This window comes from Chiroxiphia lanceolata, chromosome Z (assembly GCF_009829145.1).
Source record: "Chiroxiphia lanceolata isolate bChiLan1 chromosome Z, bChiLan1.pri, whole genome shotgun sequence".
NCBI lineage: Eukaryota > Metazoa > Chordata > Aves > Passeriformes > Pipridae > Chiroxiphia > Chiroxiphia lanceolata.
In genome coordinates, this window is record NC_045671.1 from 20,881,059 (window position 1) to 20,905,317 (window position 24,259).

The 24,259-nt window shown below is 40.0% G+C and overlaps 1 protein-coding gene across 1 annotated transcript in view; it reads right to left on the reverse strand.

Annotated features, from left to right (window-relative positions):
- The window catches only part of SCAMP1 (secretory carrier membrane protein 1), a 41,872-nt gene extending 22,053 nt beyond the window's left edge, over positions 1–19,819 (reverse strand). The window contains exons 1-2 of the mRNA XM_032676002.1: positions 19,553–19,819; positions 7,319–7,396 (exon numbers count right to left, since the gene is read on the reverse strand). Of these exons, the coding sequence (XP_032531893.1) occupies positions 7,319–7,396; positions 19,553–19,609 (135 nt within the window). The 5' untranslated portion in view covers positions 19,610–19,819. The remainder of the gene's footprint in view (positions 1–7,318; positions 7,397–19,552) is intronic.
- Positions 19,820–24,259: the final 4,440 nt, after the last annotated feature.

Below are 24,259 nucleotides of genomic sequence, written 5' to 3' on the forward strand. Positions count from 1 at the left end.
TATGATACCTGAGTGAACTTCACCTCTGTGGGTGATATTGCAGCACATCGCAGCAACAGCATCTGATTCCAGCATTTCAAAATTATCTTTTCATCTTATAGGTCAGAATATTGAGATATCAGAGCAGTTTCATTTCTCAAAAATAGACAGGATAATGGTCTTCCTTCAGCCCTCAGCCACTAAAAAACCATAGAACTGTATCTATGTAATAACATGAAGGAGAATACTGCATTTCAAGCACTGCAGTGCAAGCAAACAGCTGCCCTGAGTCTCATGTTGTTCTATCTGTGTGCTACAGTCCATTATTTAACACAGGAATGAAACAGCAGTCAAGACAACTTTCATGTCTGCTTGAAGATTAAAGCCTCTGTCTGTGTACGGGTCTGCTAAAAAAAACCCCAACAAAATAAATCCCGAACAAACAAAAACTCCAACCAACCAACAAAATAACATTTATTATTAGTAGACTTTACTCCCCTGCTCCTAACTGCCCAGAAAAGAACTTGTATCTCCTGACTTCTTAATTTCTTGAATATTTTTAAAACCTTTTTCTATAGTGAGTGTGACAAAGCAGCAAAAAGCCAGCATGATAAGTCTCTTTTTATGGTACATCTAAAGAAGCTATTTCTAAGCTACAGTATTCATGAATGTGTAGTATCACTTATGATTTATTTCATATCACTTGATGGAATTCATGCACAAAGTACACAAAGAGCTTATAAGTGAATCAGAAGTAGTACAGAAAGGCAAGGAAAAAATCATGCATCTGCATCAACATCCATTGTTAATTTTTGCTGGTATCACTCCAGAATTTCTGCTAGGTTGATACACGTATTAAGAATATAATCCCAGCAAAAGTTGCATTCTAGCCATTGTATTTAAACAATACAGCCTGTTGCTGAAATACAGTAGTATTTCTTCCATTAAGTACAGAAACAGCCATCCATGTTTTCGTTTACAACTGTATTTTTGTACTTACTTAGCTTAGCTTCATAATGTGTGCACAAGGAAACAAAGTTATCAGTGCTCAAAAATTACCTCCAAACGGTGGAAGTTCAATATTGCTCTAATGTGTTTTTCCAGGTTATTATTCAAAGATCAGAACTGAATGCACAACAGGTACATAACACGTATCACAAATAATCTTATAGATAAAGAATCTAGTGAAGAAAGCATTGTGATCATAGAATATCTCAAGCTGAAACAGACCCATAAGGATCATGGAGTCCAACTCCCTGCTTAAATTGGCTAAGTAGGACTTTCCCCTCATGGACCCATACCGGCTATGACCAATGACTGCACTGTCTCTCAAGTGTTTTCCACTAGCTCCCAGAATAACCTTTTCCATAATTTTGCCAGGCACTGCAGTGAGACTGATAGGCCTATAATTAATTCAGAGCTGTCCTGAAAACAGGGACATTTGCCAGCTTCCAGTACCTTTCCAGACTCCTAAGACCCCTAAAAAATACTGAAGAGAGGACTCATGATAACACTGGTCAGCACTTTCAGTATGCTGGGATGAATTCCATCAGGCCCCATTGACTTAAGTGCATCCAGCTGCAGCAGCTAGTCTTGAATAACTTCAGAGTTGGCTGGGAGTTTATAATGCCCCCAAGTCACAGGATTGCAGGGGTCCTTTGTTTGCTCTATCTACATCCCTATTTGTGAGGTGATCGACCTACTCAAGTAACAGGGCCAATGTTATCTTAAACATCTTTTTGCTATTAAGCTTTAAAAAGCCCTTTTTGTTGTCCATCCACTGCTGGCCAGCTTGAATGCTCATCAAGCTTTGACCCCACAAATCTCCTCCCTGCAGTGGCAAACTCTCTGCAGCCTTTCTGTGTCACCTGTCCTTGCTTCCAATGTCCATATACTTTCCTTTTTTACCTACATCCTAGAAAAAAAATCCCTGCTCAGCCAAGCTGACCTTCTGCCCCACTTCCTTGAATTCTGATACTTTGAAACTGCCTGCTCTTGAGCTCTTTAAGAAATAACCATCATGATTTTTAAATTTTGGTTGCTCTAAGTCTTCCTATCAAACTAAAGTACTTCTTTTTATAACCCTAATCAAAGCTGAGAAGCAAAAGCAATGCCACAGCTACTTAAGATGAAACAAACAGAAGCATCCGGCTGCCTTGGAAGCTACTAAAAAATGCCCAACAAAAACCCCTGCAAAACACAGCTATACAGTTTGGAATTTTCCTAGAAGCAAGAAGTAATGAAGTTGTATTAGTTCACCTTTAAGCTCTAGCACTGTGCTGAAGTTTTGGAGATCTGTATGGACTTAAATAAAGTTCAGCCAAAATACAAGATTATCTATTATTGGACTGATGTAGTTAGTAAGGAAGGAGTACAGAGTGCAGAAAAAAAGAAGGGAAAAAAATTTATTTGTGAGAACATTTTGTCAGAATCCACTTAACATGTTCTTTTGTCCTATATAAATATACAGCATACAGCAATCACTGGAAAAACAGATGTTCAATAAAAATGTACACAAGTAAAAACAACCTCAAGAACAGGGAGAACAGAGGTTATGTACCCTAAGCCTTAATGCCAATAAGATACTAAAAAAAAATTGCTGCTTCACACATGCAATTAAAACCTACTCAATAACAGTCAAATAAATAATAATTTACTAGCTTAGAAGACAAAGCAGTAAGGCAGACAGTTCTTTATAGAGTTATTAAAAAGGCCATACAAAGCACAGTTCTAGAGGCGAATGTCTTCACCAATTTCCAACAGAGGGTAGGTACAAGTTTGATCTAACTGCCATCTCTGATGCTAGCTCAACTAAGAATTAAGCTAACTTCAAAATGAAAAGCTGTAAAACAGTTACAGTAAAAACACTATTGGAAAATTAGCCTGCATAGAGTAGGTTCCTTACATTCTGAAATGGGAGATGTGTTTTCAAGCTGTTCTATTGAAAAAGTCTGAAATGGCCCAAGTGCTATCGTGCAAGATGCATGAAGGCTAAAACTGGAAGCATTCTGAAAAACAGTAGCTTAGATTTACGTTTTCAAAACTTGGCAAGTAACACACACAATACAGAGAAAACCTGCACATAGTCAATGTAAATCATACTGAGGAAATACTATTATCAAGCTGTCAGATTACAGGTAGTTATAGGACTAACTGATTTGCTATTTAGACTCAAAGCAAACACCCATTTTCTAAGGGCACCTCAAACGTTTTATCAGCACAAAACATGCAAAGTGCAAGAGACACACTTGGTCAATAACCATCAAAATCCTGAAGATGTCAAAGTAGGTGGCTGCAGTAACTAGTTTTGAGAATTAACGGACATTTCATAAAGACACTGAGCTCCATAACTATTAAGTAAGCAGAATAGGAATTCTTATCTGTTTATCTACTTTTGTTTATGTTATTTTTTATTTTTACAGACAGAGGATTTCTAAGAATAAAAATTGCTGAGGCATCTTTGAAGGAAACCAGTCAATCTGGCACTTGCCAGGTAACTCCTTGACAAATGTGGTTCAGAGCAAGCATCTCAAAACCTACTGTGCCTTCTTTTGACTCATAAGTAAGATCAGTAGACACAGGCTAAGATTCTTAGATGGCTTCAGGGCAGCAGAAATCAAACCTCTTCCTTCCCCTCTCAAACACTGGAGTGAGGGGATGACATCCAGAGGGACCTGGATAGGCTTAAGAGCTGGGCCCATACAAAACTCATGAAGCTGAACACAGCTAAATGCCATGTCCTGCACCTAGGCAGGGGCAATCTCAAGCACAAGTACAGGTTGGTGGAGGATGGATTGAGAACAGCTCTGACAAGAAGTACTTGGAGGTGGTGTTGGTGGATGAGAAGCTTGACAACATGCACTTAGACCAGAAAGCCAATTGTATCCTGGGCTGCATCAAAAGAAACTTGACTAGAAGCGGCCCAGGTCAAGGAAAGCAATTCTGCCCCTCCTCTCAGCTCTCAAGAGACCCCAACTGGATTACTGCATCCAGCTCCGGGCCCCCAACATAAGAATAACACGAGAAGAGTGAGTCCAGAGGAGGGCCAGGGAGATTACCAGAGGAATGGAGCACTTCTCCTTCAAGGACAGGCTGAGAGTTGGGGTTGTTCAGCCTGGAAAATAAAAGGCTCCAGAGTGACCTAACTGCAGCCTTCCAGTACCTGAAGGGAGCCTACAAGCAAGATGGAGAGGAACTTTCTACAAGGGCATGCATGTAGTGACAGGACAAGGGGTAATGGCTTCAAACTAAAAGAGGGTAGATTTAGATATTAGGAAGAAATTTATCATGAAAGTGGTGAGGACTGCACTAACCTCCATCCATCAGTAAGTAGATAATATATTATGCTATCTCACCCACATTTGGACAGGAAAACTAAGTCAACTGTTTTTACAGGGACTTTCTTCATAGGGGTATATGACCCCTCACTGACACATTATGATAACTTGAATATATCATATCTTGAAATTGAACCAAGCCCACTCTACAACCACCCTATTTGTTCCTACTCCAAAGGTACTTCTGAGATTGATTATTCTATTTCATGCCTTGCTCTCAAAGCAGCACTGAGGGAAGAAGCAAATCAGTACAACCACTCTTAAAAAGTCATGCTAAAGAGTCCATATTCGATTCCAGGCAAAAAAAATGTAATAACTGAATGGTATCACAATAGCAACAGCTTGAGCTGGATGCCTCCAAGAGAGACCTAGAACAAGGAAATCCCTGGCCTTTTATACCCTTAAACCCAATTAATCCATTCTTCACATGCTCTTTATGCACCCTGCACATGCCTTTTCATCCCATGGTGATTTTTGGTCTGGGGCCTCCTGGTTCTTTTTCTGTAGGTGTTTTTATCTGGACAGGCTGCAGCTTCTGTTGACAGTTGCAGCTTCTTAATCCTTCAGTTTGCACTGGTCTCAGAGCCCTCCTTCACAAAACTAAGTAATGGTTCAAGATTAGTTCAGCTTTTCAAGGTGAAAGGTTGCAGTTTGCGGCCTAAGGCTGCAGTAATACTCAAACAAGACAATAAGGTTAAAAAATCCATCTAACTAAACTTGTCCACAACAGCTGACTGGAGACAAATGCTCAAAAGAAGTTCTCTCTTGAACTGATTTCCTCATATGAGTGAAGTATATTTACTGGGGGCATGGGGAAGACTTCCAGAAGAAGCCAGGTGTGGATGGTCAATTCGGTTTCCTACAGACTCATCACTCTGTTTAGATGCAAGACAGAAGGTGGGGAGCTACCCAGGAATTAACTGGGAAAAAATTCCACTGAAATACGTCTCCTGGGGAGGAAAAAAAAATCCACTAATGATTTTTTCCAATTTTTTAATGCAGCAATTTGAAATTGATTGCTATATGCATTATTGTGTATAGGTATATATGGCATACCTATATACACAGAGTGCTCAAAGGAGTTAAAAACTTAGAAGCAGCAAAACTTTAACAGAGTTTCATTAAATGATGAAGCAGAAATACTAATTGTCTAATCTCATCTGTTCCTTGTTGATTTCAGATACATGACAAAAGACAGAATGTAATTTCCATGGTGACTGTTAGAGGTGGAGACAAAACCACCGAAGAAGCACTTCTGTTCCCCTTTTTCCAGAGAGCTGCACGTTAAAATAAGTGCATAAGTAATAAAAAAAGTCAGAGTAGCTCAAGATTATATTTTTTTAAACAACATCTACTGTCTTTATAATAAATGGTCATTACAAAGCAATTTTGAAACTCCTCAAGCTTCTGAAAACTAAATCCAGCATAATTCCTGATATTGTGAGCTAGGAGGAAAAGAATTTGGAGACTTACTTAATATTGTTGCTAGTTGTAAATATTCTGCTTTAAACAGCTGATCCTAGGCATATCCAAAACGAAGCTTCTCCCAGCATAGTATTTTAACACTGTATAAAATCTTACTGTTTCACTGCTGGGATGGCACGCTCTCCCTGCCCCCACCATTTCCCATAACTCTGCTCAAGGGGTTATAGCCAGTGACAGTCGTAATGGATCCATCTGGCCACGAAGTTTGGAATAAACTAACTCCTGTAATGGGTGTGCAAATATGACTACAAGACAATCATCTTACTCCATAAATAGTGGACAGCCCAGGGCCCCTTGAGCTCTCCCTCACAGCAGCGGGCTGCACACCAGGATCTCCCCTTGGGTAGGGACACCTCTCAAGGTTACTCCTCAAAGCTGAGAGATTCCTTGCCACAACAGATTCTCAGTAATGCTAAACTTTGACATCTTAGCTAAGTCATAGAAAGATTTACTGTGCACATACAATCCTTTAGACATAAACCATTGACTAAATCTGGATTCATACACACCTAAGCTCCCCTCAGGAAGGAGTTCAGGATGTAATGAGGTCCCTTCTGAAACTCATGACCCTCAATGAGAGGGCCTTCCTGACAGTTTTGTATCCTCTAGGCAGTAATCAAATGTACCTTGCCATCAAATCTTGTTAAACCACTGTTGCATTTATTATTTTTTTTAATATTTTTAAAAAATATTTTATTTTTTGTTAAATTGCTGTTTTATATCAATTAATATATAGCTGCTTCTCTCTTAAGAGTGAATTCTGTCTCTCTATCCATGACATTGCAAATACTCAAATATGAACATTCCCCAACAGCACTACCAGATTTGCCACAAGAAATAAGACTATATTTTAAACATACAGTATTTGACTGTTTATAAATTATATTGACAGACAGTAAACAGCCCTAAATTTTGCTAATATTGCACAATATCTTCACTGTCAACAATAGCCACTCAAAAATGCTGTTATCTCATTCCTTGTATTTCTCCCTGCAATGGATAAAAGCAGTGCAAGGTATATTGGAACTATATAAATTAGAGGCAAAAAACTACAGAGCATCTTTAATGTAAACTTTTCCTTTTACTGCTGCACCACAGCTTGTGAACTGTTACTTAAATACAATGTTTTTCTGATTCCAAGCAGCATCTGCATTAAGTGAAATAGAAATCAAAATAAAGACATTAGGGAAGTGTGCCACACTCACAAGCTTTAAAGCCAGTGAAATGCAGAAAAACATAAGGACAGACTATCAGAAGTCTTACTAAAGAGGGAAAAAACTCAATTCTATTTTGATTCCTTCTCAGGGAGCCACTCTTCCTTAACAGGTCAAAGCTCACTTAAATCAACCTTGCCACTGAATCCTCCAAATACTTAATGGGACTATTTATTCTTAACACATCTTCCACTACCTGTAGCTGGCCCATTACACATATTACGACGTCAGCCCCAACTGTGAAAACAATACCTCAGAAATCTAAGATTAACAGCATTATTAAGAAATTAATGTACTACTTACTGTTCTTGAATCAGAGAATGGATTATACTCATCTAGTCCTGGAGGAACATTTCTTGTCACTTGTGTAACAGAAGGATCCTAGGAGAGAAAACAGTTGTGTAAATGTATGCACATGTATATAACCAAGAAGTCAACATTTATATATTATAAAAAACTCAGATTTTATTTCAATGTTAAAAAAGGGTTTTTTCACTTAAAAAGTCTGTAAACGTCCACCTCTTTATCTCCAAAATAACATCATTTCATTCTGAGCTTCTTATAAACCTTGATTAACACAGTAAAAAAAAAAAGTTCATTTGTATGGAGAAGAGCTCTCATGAGAGAACACAAGAAAACTCTATCCTGCTATATTGACCACTGGACTCCACAACTACACATTCAAAAAGCACACCAGAAGAAAAGAGCTTTCTGTAATTCTTGGATGTCCCTACCCAGAAGCACACCTTCAGGAAGAGAAAAACCATTTAATAAAAATGAAGCTGAGGGAACAGGGCCCCATAATGCTAAAAGCACTTCTGGTTCAGCTTCTACCTGAACTATCAAAATTTAGAAAAAAAGTGCATTTTTTTTCCCCTCAATTAACTATACAGTAAGAAAGACTGCTTGAGATATATCTTGAGAAAATTATTTCATTTCTCAGTGCTAGAGACAGGTTTTTTTGACTCAGTCTTCAATGGCAACCTCTCTTCCCACACCCTTGAGTGGGAGAGCAAAGGCCCTCCCACTGTTAATAGAAGATCAGGTTCATGACCACCTAAGGAACCAGAAGGTATGTAAGTCTACAGGACCCAATGAGATGCATCCCTGAAGGAATCGGCTGATGTAGTTGCCAAGCCACTCTCCATGATATCTGAAATGTCATGGCAGTTAGGGTAAGTCCCAGGTGACTGGAAAAAGGGAAATATCATACCCATCTTTTAAAAGGGTAGAAAGGAGGACCCTGGAAACTACCACCCTGTCAGCCTCACCTCTGTGCCTGCAAAGATCATGCAACAGATCCTCCTGCAAGCTGTGCTAGGGCACATGAAGGACAGGGAGGTGATATGAGACAGCCAGCACAGCTTCACCAAGGGCAAGTCCTGCCTGACCAACCTGGTGGCCTTCTAGGCCTTCTAGGATGGAGGGACGACATCAGGGGACAAGGGAAGATGTCATTTGTCTGGACTTCTGTAAAGCCTTTGACACAGTCCCCCACAACATCCGTCCCTCTGAATTGGAGAGATGGATTTGATGAGTGGACTGTTAGATGGATAAGAAAGTGGTTGAATGGTCACATCCAGAGGGTAGTGGCCAATGGCTCAGAGTCCCAACGGGCATCAGTGACAAGTGGTGTCCCTCAGAGGTCCGTACAGGGACCAGTGTTATTTAATATCTTCATGAACGACATAGAGGGATCAAATGCACCCTCAGCAAATTTGAGGATGCACCAAGCTGAGTGGTGCAGCTGACACACCTGAAGGACAGGATGCCATCCACGGGGACCTGGACAAGCTCTAGGAGAGGGATCATGGGAATTTTAGGAGGTTTAGTGAGACCAAGTGCAAGGTCTCTGACCCAAGTGCACTTGGGTCAGAGCAGTCCTGGTATCAATCCAAGCTGGGAGATGAACAGGTGGAGAGCAGCCCCACTGAGAAGGACTCGGGGGTGCTGGTGGATGAGGGGCTGGACATGACCCAGCAATGTGCACTCACAGCCCAGAAAGCCAATTGTATCCTGGGCTGCATCAAAAGCAGTGTGGGCAGCAGGTCAAGGGAGGGGATTCCACCCCTCTACTCTGCTCTGGTGAGACCCCACCTGGAGCACTGCATCCAGCTCTGGGGTTCCCAGAACAGGAAGGACACTGACCTGTTGAAGTGAGTCCAAAGGAAGGCCACCAAGTTGATCAGAGGGCTGGAGCACCTCTCCTATGAGGAAAGGCTGAGAGAACTGGGATTGTTCAGCCCGGAAAAGAGAAGGCTTAGGGGTGACCTAATTGTGGCCTTCCAGTATTTGAAGGGAGACTACAAGATAGAAAGAGACTTTTTACAAGAGCATGTCATAACAAGAAAGGGAAGATGGATTCAAACTAAAAGAGAGTAGGTTTGGATTAGATATCAGGAAGAGATTCCTTACTGTGAAGGTGATGAGACACTGGCATAGGCTGCCCAGAGAGGTGGTGAATGCCCCATTCCTAGACATGTTCAAAGCCAGGCTGTTTGGAGCCCTGGGCAATGTGGTGTGGGGGAAGGTGTCCCTATCCATGGTAGAGGGGTTGGAACTAGATGACTTTTAAGATCCCTTCCAACCCAAAACATTCATGATTCTATAGAATATACATCTAATTTTTTAAGAAAATACAGTAAGTGACTTAATCTGCAGTTAATATAGAAATTATTAAGCTAAATAAAATAAAAATAAATTTTAAAGTTAAATCTAGTTTCTTAGAATCAGCATCTATTAAGGTATTAGTTTAGTCTTGTCAGCAGTAACTTTATCTTCAGATGCAGGAACAGTATTTTCTTCATGGTTGCTGTCAAGTACAATATCAGTCTCATGAGACATCTACTTAACAGCAGCCATTTTCCAAAAAGCAGGAAAAAGTAGTCAAGTCAAATTCAGAAGAGAAATCTGTATTCAGAAATACAATATGCACACAATAATAAATATCTGACGAAAGAAAGCCTTTTTTACTCTACGTGTTTTAGAGAAAACCAGGGGCAAACAGCTTCTCAGATCTCTTCATACAGCTATTGTGACATTCTAAAACTGACAAATGAAAGGAAACATGCTGAAACAAACAAGCTGACTACAGCAGAAGTCTTAGTACTCAGAAATAAGCTGTACATTTAAATACACACAGGAAGTAGAGAAGGAAGCCCTCCATCAGAAGTCCATTGCCATTTTGAATTAACAATTGTTATAATTCTGTCAAATATTGCTATTGTTTGCTACAGATGAGTAGCTCTGAAAAAAACTGAATGACTCGGAGGACATCCACTAACAGCTCTATTCCAGAAAAGTTTCATTACCTAGTAAAGAAAAAAAATCAAAGTTGTATTGAAATACACACATTGAACCCCACCATGGCAAGTAGCATTCAAATTCCACTCTCAGAAAACTTGAATTAAACATTTTGGACTTCAACACAAGTTTGTGACCTGATTCTTACACAAGCAGAAAGACTTAAGGAAAGGTAAACCAGAGTTCACAGGAAAAGAGTAATTGCATAGTTGTAGGACGTAAGTACCAACCTGGAGATTCATCTCTCTTCTATACTCCCTCATTGCTATCTCGTTTAATGCTAGACCTATCCTCAGCTCTTCCCAGACTGGGTGCCCAGGTATAGGTTCCTAGACTAATTGTCTGAGCACCTACACTGCATTAAATGACTGATGACAACAGGAGCTGCACTTCATATTTCAAAACACTACTTACAATATTTCCAAAGAAATTAGATCTGACATCCCAAGGAACATAAGGAATTGTTTTGAATCATTTGCCCTACACTCATTGCATCTCATTTTAAAAATGGAGCAAATGCCAACGCATGCAAATACAGTGATGAAAACTGTGAAGCACTCATACTCACTGCTGCAGAAAAAAAAAACATTGAATTTAGAAATTGTTCAGGGTTTCAGTAATGAATGTGAATAATAAATGTGCAGGACCACATACTCAGAGGAAAAGTGGCATTTAAATTAATGCCACCAAATATCTATGTTGCATGACACACATATTCTAGCGGTTAAAAACAGTGAAAACTAATATTCCACAGGAATAAGCGAATCTATGCTGGCACAACTTATTTTCCGTATTTGATATTCCACCCAGCCTTATCTGACCCAAATTCGTGCCAGTTCAGCCCCTGAGTTTCTGATCTTTTTATTTAACTATTAGTCATTCAACTACAGAGCAGAATTAAGAACAGACCATTTTTCATACCTGGCTACTGTAGCTATTGGTGCACTTAAGTCACAGACAGTCATTTCAGATGGTATTTTTAAGACATGAATAAGTTTAGGAGACTGAAGTTTTAAGAAACTAGCATAACTTAATTTAACTGTTTTCCATCTAATCTTTCATTTTACCTGCTTCTTGCAGTCTCTCTCCTATAATGTCAATCTCAAAAGCAAAGATTAGCATCACACTTTTTTTTATCTCAATGAGTCAGGTACAAGCAGCAACCTATTTTTTATATCAAGAATGGAAAAGTCAGGAAAAAAAACCAGAAAACACAAACAAAACAAATCCAAAAGGTACAACTCATTTGTATCTCACACTGGAAAGAGTACCTACAAAACTATTTAAAATATCTCCTGTTTTAACATCTTAAGTTAACAAATTATTATTGCATCATTCAGATACAGATAAAATTAACTGAATACCCAGTTATCACAGAGAGTATACAAACACAATTACCTACAAATGAGAATGTTTAAAATGGAGCAGAATAATCCATTCTACATGAGTTTTTACAGCTTTTTTAAAAACAAATTGAAGGCAATAGACCTCTGTTGTCTAGGAGACCAAAACTAGTCATTAGCTACCAGCTTCACTACTACAGAAGAGACTAGTAAATTAAAAACTGAAGTAGTAAGATACATCTATAACAATTCTTTGCATTACTGTTCAGTGGAAATGGGTCCAGAATTGTTCCATTCTCAGTAAAAGGCTTTGATAGCACACATAAGCCAGTAATATTCTGAAAAACACCACCAGCTAAGTTTACATTGGTAGTTGTGATTTGGATTTAAGTGAATAGAGTGAACTAGGAAACATCCCCTCCAAACTGTCATTCGGGTTGTCAAAAAAATTTTTCACTGAGTGATACCCATTTTTCTACCAAAAAGACAAAAGCATTTATCATATGCACAAAAAAACTAACATGGGGGAAAAAACCAGGCTTGCATTGCATTCCTTTTTCTTCCTGAGTGGCATTAAATTAATGACATCAGTGCTTTGCACAGAACATTTAATTGGCCAGCATTTTTCAGTCTGTTCCCAAGGACTAGCAGGGAAGTAAAAGCAGTATCTTATTGCAGAGGTCAAGAAACAGGATTTATAAACACTAAACACTGATTTGGATAGAGATTATAATGCTTTTACAACACATCAGCAACTGAAAACAATTTCAAGTAAAAATCTCTTAAGAAAAAAAATAGCTGAAAATAGGAACAGGGAAAAATGCATAGGATACATTTACAAGGAAGAGAACAGGAGGAACAAAGGTAACTACTAAGAAAATGGAATAATTAGGTAAATTTTTAACCCTCATTGACAAAGGCAAGAAGGCAAGACAACTAAGTATCTTCCAAATCCTTGATAACAGGAGTATTGTACATCAAAAGAATACAATAATCACCTTGTTTAGGAAAAAAGCATAAAAGTGAAATTATGCAGGATTAAATTACGCTTAAAAGTAACAGAATTTTTCTCTTTTGTTTCTTTTTTCTTTTTTTAAATTTACATAGAATTCATAGGACAGTGCCGAACATCTGAGTAAGTAGTTCTGACAGAACTACTTCTGACAGAACATCTGACAGAAGTATCCCTGGTTAGTCCTAGGAAAAAAAGACTAAGGAGAAACAATATACTACGAACATAAAAATGTATTTTAAAAGAAGTGGATTAATTATTTTTAGTGAATGAAATAAAAAGAAACACGGAAAACACCTTATCAGTTATACATCTCCTTTAGTACAACCAAGGGAAGAATGAGCTACTGAAGAAGACTGTAGAAATCTTCATTTTTTTAGTTCTAGATTAACAATGATCTCTTAATGACTGGAGTAGTTGCAATCCAAGCCAAGAAAACAGTTCTCCTCATCACAAAAGCTCTTTAAAGAGAGCTTTGTATAATTCACTGTATCAACCCTATCACTTCCCTCATCAGTCACTGGCCACCCTTCAGCCCTGCCACCCTACAATTTTTCCTCTTTTACTTCAAGATTCCCACATATAAGTTTATCCAATCTAACTGCTTTACCAGTCACTGACATCACCAGTGTGACATCACCATCACTTTGCAGCTTCTTTGGCATTTACTGTTCCACAACCCTACCTTCACCTAGCTATGCATTTTCACTGTTGCTTTCTGTGCTTGGAAGGAAGTTCCAAGAAAGCAAGAGGTACAACCCCAATCTTATCTTCCCAGCTACTCAGCATGCTGGACTGAATCCAGACTGGTGAATCCACCCTATGGAAATCATGAGATCAGTTCCAGAAATCTAGCAAAATCAATCCCGACCAATTAGGATTTCTTATCCCTACCACTCCTACTGAAGGGCTTTGTTTTGCTACGTGAAAAGGATACTCTCCCTTTCAAATTAAATTCTCCATGGATTATGACAACTTATTCCCTATTCCCACGTCATATTAGCCTTTTTTTAAAATGCAAGCAACAGTAACAACACACTTTTCAGTAAGAGTTTAACCTGAGGTTCTGTGGATTTTGATTTGGGGAGGGGCAGAGGGGGAAGGGTGTTACAGTAACAGTTGTACATCCTGCTCTCTGTGGAGTATTTCCTTAGATGACACCACTGGTTCAAAAAATTAAGTAAAAATGCAACACAAAAATGCCCGAAACTATGTTTGTTGGTCTGAGCTTTTTGACTCCTTGACCAAAGAAAAAAACTATCCATCCCAGCTTTCATAAATGAGTTCTGGGGAGCAATCATAGTTGTTGCTGTTTCAGTTGAAACTCTCCATGTGATACACTTTGCTTTCAGTATGTCCTCGAGAGCATTTTTGGGAAGAGATTTCTGACAAAGCTTGCTTTTGAGAAAAAAAATTATTTGGCCAGTGCTGGATATCAAAGCTTTATTCCTCCTGTGTTAACTGTTGGGTTTCAAGTTTTAAATTAGGACCCAACACTCAAAACAGATGATAAGCCTGCACATGAAGAATGTGTTTCTCAGTCCTGTAACACTCTGCATTCAGACGGAGTGCATTAAGCCTCTGAAATTGCAATTTTCATATAGTACGAGTTGTCCTAAAAGGTTACACGTGTAACACCTGGAGGAACTAATGAATTAAGAGGCAAAATAAAGACTATTTCTGTACTTAGAATATAAAAAATATCTGAGTAGCCACACAACAGTTCTTCCACAATTGCAAGTTTAACATCTCATTCACTGATCATCCATTTTCCATCCCCCTTAAAAAAAGACGTTCAAAAGATTTTTATTCCCACACTGCCAGAACACTATTATTAAATAGGGTAATGCAAAAGCAGCCAACTCAGGTTTCTTAAACTTGGCTTTCAAGCAGTGCCTGTTATATGGCACATTCATCCTATGGAAGCAGAGCTGTAAAGGGTTCTGAGCTACTGAGCAAGGCAAGTTCCCAACCCCTGAAACATAAAAGAACTTCAGAGGCTGACAAGGCCAAATTTGTCCTAAAGCTCGTACCAGCCTCATCTTGCAATGGAGTACTGGATACCTAACAAAGTATCACCTCCATCTCACAGCTGTTCTCAAATCGTTCTCCAATATGCATGTTATGTTCCCCTTCGAAATGTTAACTCTTAATATGTAGTGGAATAATAATACCAATGCAATATGTGCTGTTTACTAAAAATCTGGGGGAAAACTGCAGCTATAACAGACACTGAATATCTATTAAAAACACTTTTTAAAAACAGTTTTAATAGACTGTAATGCAGTTACAGCACTGATGATGCACACTCTGGAAAGCCAACTATCACGTAGGGCAGCTAAAGGACACTTCCACTATCATGATATTCAGCATTAAACTGTGCAAGATTTAAGGGAATTTATAATTTTTGAAGACATTAAGGGGACCCAGGAAGTAAAACTCAGAAAAAAAAAAATAATCTGTATCTTATGTCCTTTACTAATTTAAAGACAGACAACTTAAATCAGTATATTTTATAGTCCGACAAAAGAATTAAAACTCAGTTATGCATACAGGCACACAACAAAACTTTTTCATTCTAAAGCTGAAATGCTGCAGAAACACTTTAGATATTAAGGGTCCCAATCCTTCAAAAATAATCAAGACTTCTTTCTTCCTATGAGCTTCTATAACTTTAGCTTCATTTCAGCAATCAAGGTGTAAATTGTATAGATTCTGCTGCCACAGAAGGTAGCAGTCACTTGCACAATTACCTTCAGCATCAAACCTTCAGCTTGTACTTCCTGCCAAACCAGACAGGAGATTAATTTGTGCTCATGTGAGTCAAGATGAAGTGTAATATCCAATTTATAACTGGAATTACTTCTGTAAATTTAAACTCTAACATATACTTAGCTCTGGCAACTCAAATAATCCTGTGACCTCAGTGGGAGCAATTAAGGTGCCTAATACCATTTTAGACCATTTCAGCCACCCATACAAGAAAGTCAGTCATGAGAGAACTACGTAAGATCTGTGTCTTTCTGCAGCAACAACTCAAAGCTAACCACAGTCTGGACACCTAATCCCACCCAAAGAAACTACTCCCATACTTTACATACATTTGAGGTTTTCTCTGATTCTGTCATTCCACACTAAAACTGAACAAGATAAAAAAATCTACATATCACATAGTAGTTTGGCCTTTCCTTGAAGGTCATCATTCACATTTGAATAGAAATGTATCTTAGTTTTCAGTCATATCATAATTTCTATAGTGTCAAATACACACATCTGCTCAGAGCTAAACACATCAGATGAACTGACCCAAGAGAGTTCATTACACTACTCGGTCTTTAAAGTTCTTATTCTACAGCCACCCATAAATAACTGTTTCATATTTTTGGGTAATTAACAGTCAGCTCTCAAACCTTTTGCAGTCTGTCAACCAGGACACAAATGCCTGCGAAATTCATAGCCCTACTTAAAAGAACTATAGATAATTCAGTTCTAAAAGGAAAAAAAAAATTCGAACCAAGAACATAGAACGAACACATTTTTAGATGCATTGCTGTTTCAGAGTAAACAAAACCTACACTGAACTTTGAGACTGCTATTTCAGAACCTTACTGTATCACCTCCCAAGACAGAAGAGTACAACTATCACCTAGCCTATGATACTAAGAAGAAAAAAAAAGGAGACAGCTACATTAGATATGTGCCTTTGTTTTTTCATACAAAATTTATTTCATGATGGTTTAGTCTATTCAAGATAAACTGTCAGAGCCTTGAAGATTCCCAAGTGCCTCCTAGGTGGTCAGACCCCCCCCCTTCATCACTAACAACTTACCTGGTCATCACAGGATTGTTGGTTGACCCTGGTTACTTCCACTGCCTGTGATTCTGACCTTGACTTGGTTTTTTAACTTGGGCTCAGATCTGTCTCCTCTCTACAGAGTTGCCCAGCACTGAATGCAGTTACAATTACCACACCTGCTCTGCTCACCCTGTTTGGGTGCTGTGGGACTGCACTGTCTGTTGGCGAGAACTTCACGAAGTGTGAATTCACACTCACAAGCTACGACAAGTGCCTCTTAGTAAATGAAATTAAACAAATTTCATTACTAGACTGCTTTCATTTATGATACCTAAGGTTACATCAACTGTGTTCTTCTTCACACTGCTGCTATACCAGATTATAGCAGAATCATCACATCTTCATTTGTACGCTACATGAATGCATTTTCTTCTGCATAACTTTAATGAGATCAGAAGTTTTTTAATGTTAGAATGTTACTTATCTGTTTGTTTCATTATCTTTTATCTTCCAAACCAAAACATATCGAGGTATAGCACTGCTGGTACAGCATTAAGAGGACAATTATTTACAGATGAATACTAGGACTTCAAAAGTGTATTTGCCTTTGAGTTCAGTTCAAGTTTGTTGGTACTTTTAAGAGTAAAAAAATAAAATGCAGAGGTTAGGTAGCCAAAATCTCAAAGTCTCAAAATCTACAGTGTTTTATGATCAATCCATGTAAGCTAATACTTGAAAAAAGAAATTCCATCTTACAAACTAAATTTCAGTTTTCCCAGCAGGTAAGGTAATTTTAGACTTCTGAAAGTATCAACTATCCAAAATACTGAGCAAACTAGATGTTTCTGCTTTACCTTTATCTCTCCAGGGAACATTTTTATTTGAATCGACATCAGGCAAGAAGCTCTGCTCTAATCGTTTTATAAAAAGACATAAGAACAGTCACAGGAAACCTCATAAGGAGATCACAGATAATTAGTAAAACCAAAATATTTAAGAAAAAGAATGATCTAACTTTAGACCTTGGCAACAACTCTTCCACGTGATGCCTTCTCCCCTCTTCTCTGCCATACTACTTTGTGATTACATTAGCACAGGAAGCATCTTCCAAAGCAAGGAAAACAACTAATCACATCATACATGAAATTATCAAGTAAAGACAAAAATATGAGTACGTCTGAATATGACTTAAGACTGTCAGGGTCCATCTGGAAATACCGGTTCTATGTGTAAAGTATTTTAAAACACATAGTCAGGCAAACCTTAAATGCAGTCATGCATGAATACTTACCAATTTCGAAGGTGTTTTGCCAACAAGATGGCAATCAAGCTTTGGCTTACGTATGAGACCTTTTGCCCCTTCCAGTTAAATGCATGGATAAGTAAAGGTATGCACGATTACCTTCTGTGAGCAGCAGAATGTTAGCAAAGACTTAAAGAAGTGAAAAAAGCCTTGAAAAAGGAAAAGTGCCCAGCTTTCCTGAACCATCTTCTGCAAACAGAAGAAATCCGGAAGTGTGTCTAACAGTGAGCTTCAAGTTACAGCAAAGTTGTTATGAAGTCCTTTTATCATGATGCATTGCAGATGAGCAGCAGAGTATGGATTCTGCCCAGCAGCTGCAACAGAAGTGTTTCCCCAAGGAGAAACTGGAATAACTGAAAACTGGAATAAGCTACTGCACTTTAAGGAATGTCTTCAAACTGGAAGTATGGTTCAGGTAGGTCTCAGAATCACTACACAGGACCAGTTAGTCCTGCAATGCAGGGGCAACTGTCCTGCTTACAATACCCCTAACTGCTCTGGGTATCCATACACAATAAATTTTGCTAGATCTTGTTTTATTAACTGTTACAAAAAATAAGGAATTCTGTTGCTGAAGACACATTCTAGAACAAAGACACCTTTTGGCTTGGTGCCAAAAGATATTTAAAAGAACAGTGCTTACTGATAATGGTACCAGTCCAAACTATTGTTGGGAGCAAACCCAACATCAGGACTCCTGTTCATCTGGAAGGTCACCAGTAAGTGAAAACACAGGTTGTAGCCTAAGGAATTCTAGCCTAATGAATACTATCGCCTACGTTTTATGACTATAAGAACTAAACTAATGATTCAGACAGACTCCAATGAACAGATGTCAGGAATGCTATGCTTCCAGCATTTACATGCACAGAAGTATTCTTGAAATGTGACAGACCAATTTTTTAAAAGTCTGATTATTCCAGCTGACATCCTAAACTCACTGCCATATACTATGTGTGTGCTTTAAAGTGTCGGCAAAATTTCAGTGACATTACCAAAGTAAGTAGCTCAATATGCTAGCAGAACTGGATTTAAATAATAAAGGAAGATCGGGAGGGGAAGCATCGAGGGAGGTCGGCTCATTTTCACAGTTGAAGCCAGAACAGTGAGTGAAGAAAGAAGTCGCAGTTGTATGACAAGTCAGTAGTGCAAAACCTAAAATCTTTATAATTCATTAAAACACACCATTTTTGAGATGCAGGTTAGAAATCACGTCCAGCCATCGGTACCCTGATTGCTCCAGAAACAAGGTAAGGGAATAAGTAAGCTTGATAGGGGTGGGAGGAGACTAGAAAGGAAAAAGACGGTAAACTCACTAAGCTTAACTATCTGGGTCAATCAGACGAAAGAAAAAAAGACTGTAGTAGCGTTATACACACAAAAAGCTACCGTCAGAATAAAAAAAAAAAACCACAAAAAAAAAACAACAACAAGAAAACCCCCCCAGAAAACAAAAAAAACAAACCAAAACCCACCAAAAAAACCCCCAAAACAAAACAAAACCCCCAAAAAAACCAAGCCTTTTTTTTTCCCTTCAACATATTCTACCTGAAACGCGACTTGTTATTTTAGCTACAGAAGGAGACACGGAACCCATAACTTGAGAAAACGCTGCTTATCCTCGGCGCCCCGAGCGAGCCGCCCCCCTAGGGCCCGTTCAGGCAGCGACCCCTGTCCGCACCCCCACGGGGCCCTCACTCCCCCCTCCCGCGGGGTGCCCGCGGCTCGGCGCAACCCCCCATCGAGGAACCCTCACGGCCGCCCGCCGCCCCGGCCTCACCTTGAAGGGGTTGTTGAGGTCCGGGTCCGCGAAGGGGTTGCTGTCGAAGTCCGACATGGCGCGGGCAGGCGGGCGCTGCGGTCCCCGGGCGGCGGCTCTGGCCCTGCGGCGGCGCCCCGACACTGCCCGGCGCGGGTGTCCGCCCCACCGCTGTCGCTCCTACTGTCCCCGCCGCTGTCACAGCCCTGTGGCCCGGGCCGAGCCCGCCCCGCCGCCGCACCGACCAGCCACGGACCGCCCAAAATGGCCGCCCCGGAAGTGAAGTTACGGGGCAGGACGGCCCTGGGAGGGGAGAAGAGAGGGAGGGAAGAAGAGAGGGAAGGACGGAGGGAGAGGAAGAGGTGGAGCAGGAGCAATAGCATTAATAGCTCCTGGGGCGGGCAGGAGGCAAAGCAGGAGCAGGGGTTGGTAGAGGCTATTCTTGGGGCGGGGATGGAGGAGGGCGGGAAGCGCCATTGTCGGGCCGAGGACTCACTGTGGTGTGGAGGAGCTGCAGTCGAGCGGCTGTCCAGCCTCGCCGCTCCGGCTGGGGAGCGATGGGGGGCCCTATCCCGCGCCCTCGTTTGTCAGCGCCAGCCGGGAGCTCCCCGGCTGGCAGCTGGGATGGGCTTGCCAGCGGGAGCGGGACGGGGCTCGGCCAGGGCGGCCCATTGGGTGCCTCGGGGCCGCTCGGTACCTGCGGACGGTGCCCAGGGCAGGAGGAGCTCGGCCTCCCTAACCCTCTGTCCTGCACCTTCTCAGTGGGCCGGGACAGCCGCTCTGCTCTGCAAAGTGAGGTGGATGTGCGAAAGCCTGCGAGTTTGAGGTTTACTTGGTGAAGCATGAATTTGCTGTCATCCCCTCCTGCTGTTGGCATGGTAAATTAGCTTTCCAGGCATGTGGCTGCTCGGGTGTCTTGCACAAAGGTTCGGCAGGGGCTGTAAGTGAGGTATGACTTTGAACCACGTGGAAGCATCGAAAAGGCCTCTTGGAATTACTCAACCATTTTCAACAGTTCAGAAGTCTTTTTAAATACTTCCTCAGTAATACAGACAGTGCAGTTTGAAGAACCTGTCCAAATGACACAAATAAATGGGAGGAGCTCCTTTGGTTTAGAGCCGTGGTTGAAATCTGAAATCCAGTATCCTTGATAGCAAACAGTCTACATTGATGCAAAATTTTCAAAACCTGAATTTCTTTATGTACTTTTTCAAGAAGTGATTTGAAATTTCATTTAAATGAAAAAAAAAGTTTGAAGCAGGTCAGACAAAAAGAAATTGCTATAAAACTGTCCTTTTTGGTATGTGGGGTTTTCCCCAATGTAATAATCCAGACTCACTGTGGGGCACCCTATTCAGAGTTTTTTGAATGCTGACTATGTTAACACTTTTATGATTTTTAATAGCTCTGTGTATGTAATTAATATGATTGTGATACTGGCAGTCATTACAATGGTGGTGTCCTGTCAGTAAGTCCGGAAAAATCCTACATGTACACAAGAATTGATTTTTTCATGGATCAGTAAGGAAAGTAGTAATTACTTCCAGGCTGCTCTGATTTATGCAAAAGTTTCTCATTATGTGAAGGATATCTGATTATGTCAGATATATGATGGTATGGAAATGGGACAAATCATAAAAGCATAGCTTCTAAACAAGACGCTTTCAACTTTTTTGTTGCTATGAAGTGTAAAATACTTCAAAAAATACAAATGCAGTTGTTGTACAATCAACAAAAGTACATTACAGTATTAGTCACAATCATTCGTATACCTTTAGCAAACTAAATCACATGTTTTCCAATATTCACCCATGACTCAGTGATGAGTCCAGAAGCTGTGTGCACTGGCAACTGTATATATGCTTCTCTATGAGCTGAACATGAATGAATGAATGCATGCATGAATGAATGAAGGTTTGGCTGGAAAGAATATATTTTCCTGTATGGTTGCTGGTGCTACTGTACTCCATCTGTTCTGGGACTCTACAAAGAGTAAATCATCAGCAAACCATCCTTCCCTCCATTTCATTTTCCTGCAGACCAATTGCTTGTCTTCATCCAAGGAGTAGAGCCCTTCTTCCATTATATGGAATGCCTGTATTTTAGGAATGTGCAGTCCCATCATAAGTATCCCTAGCAAGGCGTCTTCATTTTTCTCCCAGACTGAACTTGTCTGCCTGTTTCCTATCTCATCAACAGCAAAGGTAGGAATAAGCACACTTACAGAGTCCAGCAATCACTGGCCAAGACAGCAAGATAACATATAAGAAGACTTACTCCTGCTGGAAGAAGACCTATTTATCCATCTAGCTGGGGACAGAACAGCAGCAATTTCCCCCCTCTTGCCTTAAGAGTTGCAACAGCTGTGGCTGAAGCCACACACTGTCTCAAATGCTACCTTTAGGAGGATGGCTAATTTTTCATGGAAGCCAGTGCGTGGGAGCAGTGAGTAGTAAGGTACCATTATGAGGGAAGATGTGGCAAAGCAAACACATGTTATTTGGGAGTGGGTAGAACATTCCAAGCACTGTAGAGTGAAGCCAAGCAGCACTAGCAGTCTGTGCTACTTGTATATGTTCCCCAGACCAACTTGTGAGTGGGAGGAAGAGCAGAAGCTAAGGCAAGTGATAAAAGAACTGTTTCAGTCAGTGAGCAGATCTCAGTCTCACCTGTCTCCCTCTACCACTGTATTATCTCTTGATATATTATACTGTAGATGCTTGTTTTCTGCAGCCCTCTTCTTACACCTCCCCAGCCTCTCCTCATACACGTACTCCTCAATAAGAAGTACACATGTAGACTTCAGTGGGAATTGTCTAGACAGGGACAGAATTTGTGCTATGATCCCTTCCAGGCAAATGATCCTGGCAAATAACTTTTCAATGTGTCTCTCATCCTTTCCAATTTAAAATTGTACTTAAATAGTTGAACATAAATAGCTGTCTCTGTTTTGGCTATTTATGTTTTGCAGCGCTTTTTAGTCACTTGTATTTTCCTCATTATGTAATTATTAAGTTGTAATTATTAAGTTATTAAATACCAATTAGCAATTGAATTGCAATTCTGGGATCTGGAAAACAATTCAAAAATGTGGTGTTCAAATGTCTGGAATTCTGAAAAAAAAAAGATAAAAGATGGAGAACAAAAGGAATTATGGTGTTTTGCTTTCAATTCAACTATACAGAGTTTTGCAGAACAAATATGGGACTTTGCATAAAATAGCTCAAAGCGCATTCTTCACACTTCGATTCTCCTGATTCTGGTGCACAGGTGCAAGTAGATTCTTCACACAAAGCACAACAATTGAGAATTTTTAGCTTGGGGTAGCCCGCTGTCATTCTATCTCTACATGTGCCTGTTCTCCAGTATGTGACCATTAGTCGACAAGAAGCCTCATACCTGGTGCAGAGGGTCTTCATACAGCTATGTCAGGACATGTACAGCTGTCATCAGGCAAGAATCCATGCCTCTGCTGCTGCAGTCACTGCCCCACCAAAAGCAAAATTAATGTATTGCTTTTGCAGTGCTGAATGGTGTCCTGGCAGTGAAGCAGTGCTTTAAGGACAGGTTTTTTTCTGGCCAGTAATGAGAAGTCTGATAATATAAACGGGAGGCCAGCTCTTCCAAATAGAACAGTCCACAGGGAGACCCACAGGGAAAGACGATGAACAAGTGAACGGTCGCACACAAAGCAGCAGAGTATCAGGCTTCTCACCATCCAAAAACCTCCATCAATAGCTCTTGCTAAGTGAACAACAGTGTTGGAAGAGTGCCCTTACGTCTGAACTTACTCAAACTTGTACTCCAAGGCAATATGACAATGCACAACCGCACTCATGCCACCACAGCTTTAGACAACAAGGGAAATTTTAGGCAGTCACCTGTAGTTTGAAGCTAAGTCTTTGCTATTAAAAACATAATTATTAAATCTAAGTATCTACTGGTGAAATTCGTCTTGCAGATTACCATGCTGGTGGAAAGATATGGTGTGGTGCAGTAATTATGAAGGCTCCAATAGCAGACATGAAGCGAAGGTGATAGGATTCATAAAAAAACAATTTAAACATTAAATAGGAATGTTGCAGTGTTGAAGGAAAATTAAGCAGATGTTGGTTTAATAAAAGGAGTGATTCCCAGAAATGAGAGCAATTGGAAGGAGTAGAGATGACAGTAAACCATAAGCTAGGTAACCAGATAACCATGAGTTAGGTAGCCACATATCCCAGTTTGGGTAGGACAATTTTTTTTTTAACAGCATACAGTGTTTTTCTTGTTTTTCTCTGCTCAAACATTTTCCTTAGAATTTTTTTAGGGTAATGACGGAGGTGGTCTATCACATGTAATAGGCACATGACCTAAAGCAGAAGGTATGTATTCTATTATATGGCAACTCTTTATAAAATAAACCGTAGGAACTATAGCTTTCAAAAATCCCTACAGTCTTTTTTTTTGTGAACAAAACAAGCTAACGGCATGTATATAATGTGGAGTTTGTGTTCTCCTTTTCAATGGTTTATGTTCTCATGGGAGTTTTCTGTAGGGTTTCGTAAAGTACGTTCATTTAACAGTTGACTTTTGAAAGATCAATTGTATCTTACTTGCATACTTAAAAGGTGTGCAGTCACTGAGCAAGCATGGAGACGGACACAGAAAATAGCTCTGAAAGTTTCTGATAGCTACTCATGCCCGCAGCTGTAGAGACAGCATAGTTTGAAACGACAGAGATTT